The sequence below is a fragment of the Solanum pennellii genome, chromosome 10 (assembly GCF_001406875.1).
Source record: "Solanum pennellii chromosome 10, SPENNV200".
Lineage (NCBI taxonomy): Eukaryota > Viridiplantae > Streptophyta > Magnoliopsida > Solanales > Solanaceae > Solanum > Solanum pennellii.
Window position 1 is genome coordinate 69,700,237 of NC_028646.1, and position 10,834 is coordinate 69,711,070.

The 10,834-nt window shown below is 37.6% G+C and overlaps 1 protein-coding gene across 1 annotated transcript; it reads right to left on the reverse strand.

The window, feature by feature from the left end:
- Positions 1-214: 214 nt before the first annotated feature.
- On the reverse strand, positions 215-1,060 carry LOC107001558. The gene has a single exon (XM_015199552.1). It carries the CDS (start codon positions 1,058-1,060, stop codon positions 215-217), a length of 846 nt encoding a protein of 281 aa, XP_015055038.1.
- Between the last annotated feature and the right edge of the window lie 9,774 nt (positions 1,061-10,834).

A 10,834-nucleotide genomic window follows, 5' to 3' on the forward strand; every position in this document is an offset into this window, starting at 1 on the left:
CAACCTTTGGAGAATTGATGAACATGGTTATCATTTTAATGAGTGATTAGACCGAACTCCAATGAAGTGCTACCTATGTATCCTTTTAAGAATTAGGTAAATGTAGTTCAATGGCTTCTTTTTGTGTTTTTTTAAGATAAAGCACCAGACAAGTGGTGTTTGAGATAAAAGGGGATACATCTTTATCCTCTTATCATAAGAATGACAAGGAGTGCTAAACATAGTATCTCTTGACCGAATTTGCATTGACAATTGTGTCGATCTCCTTTCTCTCCATATCTGCCAATTGCAAAGCTCCTTTGGATAACACTTGCTTAATAACATAAGAGTCTTGCCAATTTGGAGCAAACTTTCCCTTGGCCTCGTTTTGGTGGGGAAGGATGTGTTTCACAACAAGTTGACCTACTTCAAAATTTCTTGGGCATACTTTCTTATTATAAGCCCGAGCCATCCTATGCTGATATAATTGACCAAAACAAATTAATGTCAACCGTTTGTCGTCTATCAGTGCTAATTGTTCTAAACTTGATTTAACCCATTTTGTATCCTCAATTTCTGCTTCAACAATGGTTCGAAGGGAAGGGATTTCAATTTCTGCGGGTATGACAACCTCAGTTCGATAAACCAATAAGTAGGGAGTTGCACCGACTGACGTATGAACAGTTGTGCGATATCCCATGAGAGCGAAGGGTAATTTTTCATGCCATCGTCTAGATCCTTGCACCATTCTCCTAAGAATCTTCTTGATGTTTTTATTTGCCACTTCAGCATCCCTATTTTCTTTGGGCCGATAAGGGGTTAAATAACGACAAACAATTTTAAATTGCTCACAGACTTCCTTCATTAGGTGGCTGTTGAGATTCATTGCATTGTCTGTAACAATGATTTTTGGTATGCCAAAACGACATATGATGTTGGAATGCACAAAGCCCACCACTGCTTTCTTGGTGACTGATTTGAATGTGGCAGCTTCTACCCATTTAGTAAAGTAATCGATGGCAACTAAAATAAATCGATGCCCGTTAGATGCTTTCGGCTCAATTGGCCCAATAACATCCATTCTCCAAGAAACAGAAGGCCACAGAGAAGATAGGATGCAACTCTAAAGGGGGTGAGTGAATCAAATCGCTATGAATCTGACACTGATGGCACTTGCGAACAAATTGGAAGCAATCTCGCTCCAGGGTCAACCAATAGTAACCTACCCAAATAATCTTTTTTTCTAGAACGTAACCATTCATGTATGGGCCACATACCCCTGAATGTACCTCATTCATAATTATTTCCACCTCTTGAGTATGCACACATCACAATAAATTCAAATCTGGAGTCCTTTTATATAAGATCTCGCCACTCAAGTAGAACCCATTGGCGAGTCGCCTAATAGTTCTTTTTTGATCTCTATCAGCATGTAGTGGATATTCTCTAGCTTTTATAATCTGCTTGATGTTGTGATACTAAGGCTTACCGTCTGCCTCTACATTAAATATATTGCAATAACCATGTTGATCCCTAACTTGGATTTCTGACGAGTCAATGAAGGCATTACCTGAGTATGAAAGCATCGACGCTAGGGTGGCCAAAGCATCATCCAACTCGTTGTGAAACCTGGGAATATATCTAAATTCAATGGACTTGAACCTTTTGGTGATATTTTCTAAAACATTGTTTGTACGGTATGAGCTTAATGTCTCGAGTTTCTCATTCGCCTTGAGCTTGTCGAATGAGCAAGTCGGAATCCCCCAAAACTAATAGCTCATGCACATCCAGATTTATTGCCATATTCAAACCGATTATGCAAGCTTTGCATTCTGTTGTGTTGTTGGTAGAAAAGAATCGAAGTCGTGCTGTGGCAGGATAATGGCAATCGTTTGGTGAGATAATAACTACCCCAATTCCTACTCCATTTTATTTAACAGCCCCATCAAAATATAATTTCCACACAGGGTCATCATCAAGAATTTCTTCCTCAATAGAGTTGATCTCTTCATCAGGGAAGTATGTCTTTAAGGGTTCGTATTCATCTTCAATCGGATTCTCTGCCAGATGATTGGTCAATGCTTATGCTTTCATGGCGGTGCGAGTGACATACACAAAGTAAACTTCTGTAAGCAAAATCTGCAATTTTGCCAACCTACCCGTTGGCATGGCTTTTTCAAAAATATATTTCAAATGATTCATTCGAGATATGAGGTAAGTGGTGTATTACAAAAAATAGTGCTTCAATTTTTGGGCGAGCCAAGTTAAAGCACAACATGTCTTTTCTAATAGAGTGTATTTTGCCTCATAGCTTGTGAACTTCTTGCTCAAGTAATGATAACTTGTTCTTTTTTCCCCGTGACGTCATGTTGTCCTAGAACGCAACCAAAGGAATTGTACGTCAATGAGAGGTATAAAAACAAAGGCCTACAAGGATCTAGGGGGACCAATATCAGAGGATTTGCTAAATATTCCTTAATTTTGTCAAAATCCTTTTGACACTCACTTGTCCATTTAAGAGCAGCATCCTTTTTCAACAACTTGAATATCGGCGCGCATGTGGTAGTGAGTTGAGCGATGAATCGGATGATATAGTTTAACCTTCCCAAAAAACTCATGATTTCAGTTTTGATTTTCGGAGGTGGCAATTCTCGAATGGACTTTATCTTGAAAGGGTCCAATTCATAGCCTCTTCGGCTAATTATAAAACCCAAAAGCTTGCCAGATGGAACTCCAAATGCGCATTTAACTGGATTAAGCTTGAGATTGTACTTTCTCAACCTTTTGAAGAATTTTCTTAGATCATGAACATGGTCAATTTGCGTTCTAGACTTAATGATGACATCATCGACATATACCTCAACTTCTTTATGCATTCATGGAATATGTTAGTAATAGCTCAATTGTAGGTTGATCCCGCATTCTTTAAACCAAATGGCATGACTCTATAACAATATGTACCCAATGGAGTGGTGAAAGTAGTTTTTTCTGCATCTTTTTCATCCATGAGAATTTGGTGATATCCGGCGTAACAGTCCACAAAAGATTGAATCTCATGTTTAGCACAATTATCAACCAGGATGTGAATGTTGGGTAATGGAAAATTGTCTTTTGGAATTGCTTTGTTTAAATCTCTGTAATCAACACAAACTCTGATCTTTCCATCCTTTCGTTGGCACTGGCACAACATTAGCCAAATAGGTAGTGTATTGGACGACCGTGATCACATTTGCACTTATTTGCTTCATGATTTCCTCTTTGATCTTATCGCTCATATATGTCTTAAATTTTCTCTGCTTTTGCTGGACATGTGGAAAATCAAGATGTATGAGAAGTTTGTGAACTACCAGATCAGCACTTAACCCCCGCATGTCACCGTATGACCAAGCGAAAACATCTTTGTATTCAAATAAAACTCGAATTATGTCGTCTTGAATATTTTGATCGACATGGATACTTATCTTTATTTCTCTCTCACTTCTTCGGGAGTCCCTAAATTAACAGCCTCAGTTTCACTTAAATTAGGCTTAGGCTTATTTTCAAATTGATCCAAACCATTTTTTATTTCTTCGTCAGCTTCATCTTCATCATATTCCTTAGACTTAGGATTCATTGTTTTGATATCAGACAACTCGTTAGGATCTAATGGTAAACTCCGCATGCATGTCATATTATTAAAGTTAACGTAACTAAAAATGAAAATAAGATGACAAATATTAGAAAGAGTAGGAACGAAGAAGATGACTAAAACTTCATTGCATTAAATGGGAAAGGATAAAAGGGTTAGCAACAAGCGAAACAACTAGAATGTTTGAATTACAACCCTGAGAATTATCCAAGAAAAAAAAACAGAAAAATAAAACTATCAGGACTCCTTCCTTGTAGGGAGAAGAGTGACTTTCCAGTTGTTGAGTTGGACATTCGGGCCGATAAACTGCACATCCATATGACTAGTGCCCTCACCCATCTGATTCATGTTTAGCTCATAAAACATTTCCTTTATACCTTGACACATTTCATCCACATCCTTTTGGATAGGTAAGTCTTGACACGGGTCACCTTGAGATTTACTGAAAGATTGAGCAATATGGGGGATCGACTTCAACAGATTTCAAGCATTTCTTTTACGATATTTTGCCCATTTTCTATCAAATCTAGTTGGATTAAAACCCAAACCGATTGTCTCTTGATTACCCATTAGATTGATAGGATTCACAATTCCTTGCAACGACAAACCTAATCCCTTTCCGGGTTCATAGCCGTTTTGTACCATTTGAGCCACCACCATGACTTAAGTAGAGGACAAGTGAGGTTGGAGTATAGGCTTTCCTTCTAAGAACTGATTGACCGTTATTATCTCCAAAGCCTGATAGTTGAGGGATTCACAACCTCATTTAGCCTCAATGCATGGTATCGAAGGATCTCGGGTGATTGGGAGATCATCTTCACCATGGACAATTATTTCTTGTTTGTCATGTTCAAACTTGACCACTTGGTGTAGAGTAGATAACACAGCTCTAGCCATGTGGATCCATTGCCTACCCAAAAGTAGATTGTAAGATGTGTCCATGTATATAGCTTGGAAAGTGATTCCAAACTCTGCTGGTCCAATTGTAACAATAAAGTAAATTTCACCAAGAGTATCCCGTTTTGCTCCATCAAATTCCCGTACACAAACATTGTTAGTACGGATCCTATCAGTGCTTATTTTCAAGCTTTGTAGAGTGGAAAGAGGGCATATGTCTACACCCGATCCTCCATCAACCATGACCCTCTTCACATAGTGTTCTTCACATTTTACGGTTAAATGTAGAGACCTATTATGTCCAGATCCTTCCAAGGTCAATTCATCACAGTGAAAGTGATTTTATTTAACTCAAAAATTTGGTTGGCCATCTTTTCCAGGTGACCCACCGTAATATTTTCTGAGATATGTGCCTCATTTAAGATTCTGGTCAAAACTTCATGATGTTCTTTAGAATATATGACTAATGACAACAAAGAGATTTGAGACGACATTTTCCTTAACTGATCAATAACAAAATAATCTTGATCTTTCATCTTTTTTCAGCAACTCTTCAGCCTCTTCTTCAGTGACTATTTTTTTATCGGCAATTGATTTTCTTTGATTTGTTTGTCCCTCTTTAATTCTTCCGGTGCATAAAACCTTCCGGAATGAGTTAAGCCTCTTGTTTCATGTGTTTCTTCAACAATCTCCTTTCCCTTGTGAGTAACAACGACTTTGTTGTAGTTCGAGGGAACGACCTTGGTGTTTGTGATCGGAAGTTGTGTTGCAATTTGTATCATAACTGGCCCTTTCATACTTTCTTGATTTTGATAAAATGTTGAAAGTTTACCAGGAATGTAACATTTGGGTCCATTCAACGGTACGTCTCTTTTTTTTATAGACCTAGGGACATCCAACACTAGCTTCCTCGAGTCTCCAAAATTCAAACGTGCACCTTTTACAACTATCGGTGCCCTTTGTATGGGTTCTAAAACCATACTAGATTCTTCTTTTGAAACCTCGCTTTCCACTTTTGTCCTACTTGTTTGCTCATAATCTTAAAAAATGTCAACCATCCCCATAACACGCTCATTATTGTGAGTAGGGAGTGGGTTATTGGTGACATTTGGTGCTTCCTCATTGCGTATCTCGATTAGCTTATCCTCGATTAACTTCTCAATGACTCTTTTTAAGCTCCAACAATTCTTTGTTATATGACCTAGAGCATTAGCGTGGTACTCACATATAACAGTTGGATCAAAGCCTGTTGCATTCGGATAGACAACGTACGGATTGACAGGTTCAACCAGTCTCAATTGTAATTTTTGCAACAAACTCGTATACAATTCCTCAATTGGAGTAAAATTTTCTTCTAGACCTTGTTCTCTCGTATAATTTGCCCCGGGACATGGATTATATGGCGCATGGAAATTTTGCTGTTGGGGGTGAGAACCTTGTGGGGCAGGCCCCCGCCATTGTTGGCGTGGAGGAGCTCAAACATATGCATGAGTGTTGAGAACTGCATATTGGGCTGGGTAATAATATTGAGGAGAATTAGATTGTTCTTGTCGGATTTGACCATAAGGATGGTTCACACCCATTTGAACACCTCTCGATCTAGATGCCATCGTGGACCCTTCCTCCTTCTTGTGTGGTAGGTCTAATGGCTGGGTGACTTACAATCTTTCCTGACTTTATGCCATTCTCTACCATTTCTCCGATCTTAATCGCTTCGGCGAAAGGCTTGCCCATTGCGGCGAGAAGGTAATGAAAGTAGTCAAGTTCTTGAGCTTGGAGAAAAACATCAATTAATTAGTAGTCTTTCATCGGCGGTTTGACTCTAGCCTCCTGCTCCCTCCATCTTATGGCGTATTCCCTAAAACTTTCATATGACTTTTTTCATATTAGCTAGGGAATTGCGATCGGGAACAATATCGATATTTTATTGGAATTGTTGGACAAAATCTTGCGACATGTCATCCCAAACGTGCCAACGAGAAATGTGTTGATCGATAAACCATTCTGAGGCTACACCCATTAAACTCTCTCCAAAGTAAGCTATAAGAAGTTCTTCTTTTCCTCCATCTCCTCTCAACTGATTACAAAATCTTTTCAAATGAACCACTGGATCGCCATGACCATTATACATATCAAACTTTGGAGTTTTGAACCCTATAGGCAAGTGGACATCTGGAAACATGCATAAGACTTTAAATGAGAGACTTTTGTGTCCTCCAGACCTTGCATATTCCTTATGTTTTGTTCCAAACTCTTTATTTTCCTTGAAATTTCTTCATGTTCCTCATCCTTAGTGTTTTTCTCAACTTCAACGGGAGAACTATATTAGTGGTGGGTGGTAAGAGTTAGGAACATTGAAAGTTAATTTAGGGGCATGACCTTGGCCATATTGATATTTGAGTATAGGGTCATCATTGGATTTTCGTAGTAGTGCCGGTTGAGGAATTGTATTAGTTTGCACAGTTGGCATGAAGAATGAATTATTCATCATTGATGGTTTCAACGGGTTTACTGAGGAAGTTTCGGCAGTATTAGACGTGTTAACGTAGGGTCCAAACCCAGGTGGATAAACCAGGTCACTTGTTGACACTTGGATGGGATATGGCATATTCACATTCAAATATTCGCGAATTGAAGGCGGAGGAGCTTTTCCATTCATCCAAGCTTCGTACATTTCGGTCATCTATTGTCTTAACATTTTCACCTCTTCTATAGGTACCGATTCTTGCGCAACCATTTGAGTTTGTGCGTCTTCATTTTTCAACTTTGTTCCATCTTTACGTGTAATTTTTTCTTTCCTTTTTGATCTTGTGTTATATTGATGAGATGCCAGCTCTCCTCACAAACCAACCACCTTTAATTTCTTTAAATTCTTATATATAAAAACAAAAATGTATTAGGATTCAACACTTTGAGGATATTAAACACACGTTGTATGTTATGCACCTAGATTATTCATATGTCTATAATGAGTTTTGGAAGACTTTTATGTTTCATCCCGGCTTTGGACGACTTGCTTATGTCTATTGGTCCCCTACTTTACTCATTTGAATAATTTGAATGCATTTTGATTGAACCTATTAAAGGTTTCCCGCGCATCATGTTTGAACATGAATCATATCATTACGTAGTTCGTGTAGAGAAGTTTCTTTGAAAAGAAAATACGACATTTATTTAACTTAAAATGATAATACCATTCAAATCAAAATGACCAAAATAAAAACATCAAAGTACTTAAAGATTAAAATAAAATTCAACGAAATTAAACTAAAAAGAAAAATAATAAAAAATCCATCTCCGACATATCTTGATCATCAATTGCCCCTTAGGCTAGAGTAGACCTTGAACAAAGCTTTCGGCAGATGTGGGGCTAGTGAAGGCACCTCTTGACCCAGACTCTCATCACTCCGATGGAGATGACCACCATAAACATCAATCAAGCACTCTGTCAACATCAATCAAGCACTCTGTCAATTGAAGCACTTGTCCTTTGGCCTCCTCCATATTGTCGTGACAATTTTGCAACCATTCTTCAGTAGTGACAACTGCGTCATTAAAATGCTCTTCCTGTGCTTGAAACTCTTCAATTTGGTTATGAAGTTCGCCATGCTCTTCCGTCCATTGGTTCATTTCGGTCACCACTTCTGCTTGATACAATGTGAAACGGTTTGCTATGTCCCTTTCTCGTCTTATTGAAGCTTTTAATTGATTTTGTAACTTGGTTGCGTGCATTAAGAGAGTCTTTTCTTTCTTATATTTTTCCTCCTGTTGCTCCATAACACTTGTTACAATGCCCAAATCTTCATGCAGGCTTGGGATAATAGATATATGCTTCTTTTCAGCCCTTTCTCAATCAATGTAACTCTCTCTTTGAATATTGCATCACACCGAGCCAACTCTTCTCTAGCATTATTTAGATTACTTAGGATATAAAAAATAGACCTATAATTTCTTTCCACCTCGAGTCGAGCCTGCTTGATTCTGACTTCAATTTCCTCTTCTCGATCTATGATTTCTCGCGCTGATCCTTCGGGTATTACTTTGAGAGGGGCTTAGTCAAAGAACCAATGAAGGTATAAGGGGTCAACTTCTCCTTCAACATGATCATCTACCATAGCTTTCAAACTTAAAGTTCGACTACCATCCCAAATCTTTTGGGCTTCTGATTCTCGATCTCGATCTTCAAATGCCACCTCCCATACAAAATTCTGTGTATCCTCGGCCTTAGGTAAACATTTTTTTGTCCTAGTTGACGTAGCACCCGAAGGGGTATGTATGGTTGGAACTCGCGAAGGCCAGTCAAAACAAAGAATTGACGATAAGAAGATATAACAATTAATCTTAGATGTAGTCAATTTAAGAAGATAATATCTCCTTGCTTTGACACCTTTTGACAATTTGTCTCCTAATTCTTCATCCGGTCAGGGTGTCTCAAAATATAATTCGTCCAATCGGATTTGAAATCTGTCGCAAAACGCTGGCGATACAAGTGCTCCAGAAACCACATTTGCAATACAATGCTACAACCTTCGAAAAAGACTTCCCTTCTCTACATCTAGTCAAAGCACGATAAATATCAGCTAAAATCATCGGCAATATAGTGAATTTATTTTTCTTCACATAACATTGACTATTCGTGATAGACGAATATCAATTTTTTTATCCTTCCTTAGAAAAATCATAGCTCCTAAAAATGCAACCATGAATGCTTCTTGTCTATGCTTTTCTCAAGTAGGGACGTGTTGTCCATTTTTAAGTTGCTTCCCATAGTTTGAAAATCCTTCTTTCTTTTCATATCTTGAGTACAAGAATTCCAAGTAAACTAATCTATTATCAAAACACTCCTTATAAGGATGCATTATGTGCATCTATTCCAGAAATTTGTTATCGCTGACGCTCCTAGGGGCTATCAGTGTTTTAGTTCGGAGATCCTTGCCTAACCCTGTGAAACCACCCAATTTTTCTAATGTGTGCGTCAACCAAAATAACTAAAGCCCAAAATGGGATCAAAGCCTCGATCAAACCTCCGTCAGGACTAAATCTCATGATATCTGTAAGGAAACGAAGATGTTTGAATATATCAATTCGCCTAAACTCATGCATATTGTTCCACCAATCCATAAGTACTTGTGGGGTTTTATCCGTGATCATGAACTTTGGGGGATCATTGACCATTTCGACTGCTTCATCCCTTAGTCTTTTATCACACCCCATAGATCTCATGATTACCTGATTGGAAAAAGGAACCCGAGATTTAAAATCAAATTTAATTATGAAATTTTGATAATTCGAAATCATTTGTTGGAGTAGTTAAAAAAAGGAAAATGATTCAGAATGCCTAAAGTGGTCATTCTTTTGAAAACGAATTTTGTTGACCTCAAATTATAGGAGAAATTCAGGTTGTTTTTAAAAAAGAATGACCTGATAAAGAGACAATTTGGATAAGTGAAAAANTATATATATATACATATCTATATATATATCTATATATATATTTGTTTATCTTGAATAATTGGTCGAAAGTGGGTAAAAATAGACATTTATTCTTTTAATCGATTATATATATTAATTTGTTTATCTTGAATAATTGGTCGAAAGTGGGTAAAAATAGACATTTATTTCTTTAGTCGATTATATATATTAATTTGTTTATCTTGAATAATTGGTCGAAAATGGGTAAAAATAGACATTTATTCCTTTAGTCGATTATCCTAAAGCCGGTCAATATTTTTTATGGTCTTCCACATGATGCAACAAGTAACACAAAAATGCACATGATGGTCTCACGAAAAGGTAATTGTCCTAGTCAGATTGGGCCCCCATGTCGAGACTATCTAAGTTAAATGCACATGATGCAGATAAAGCGGATCCTAGTAAGGATATGATGTCTGAAGGTTTTACTTCTACTAAGGTTTAACTTGAGGAGAAAAGTATCTAGACTGGCTGTAAAACGAGTGGACAACTCGATTCAGGGAGTAACAACGTACCAATAGCAGCGCTTTCTGGCTTTGTGCATGGGTGCTCCCCATCCTATACATATATGACTAAAAATCCTTCACCATGGACCGAGGATCCACTGGCTATCTTGATAGAAGCGGGGTATGCAGTCGTAATTCTCATAATTATTATTATAGAATACTCAGAATTAATGCAATTCAAATATTATCAAAACATTAAATAAATAAACAATTAGCACATTAAGACAAATAAATACAATATTCAAAATGTAAAATAAATAAATCATAGTCATACATAAATCAATATTTAAAGCTTGAATTCTAGTTAGTTTCCCAGCGAAGTTGCCATCTGTCACGCCCCTCCCCCCCCCCA

Bases quoted from the DNA above. Each gene is read 5' to 3' on its own strand.
- LOC107001558 (XM_015199552.1), bottom strand. From the start codon at position 1,060: ATGGATGTTATTGGGCCAATTGAGCCGAAAGCATCTAACGGGCATCGA.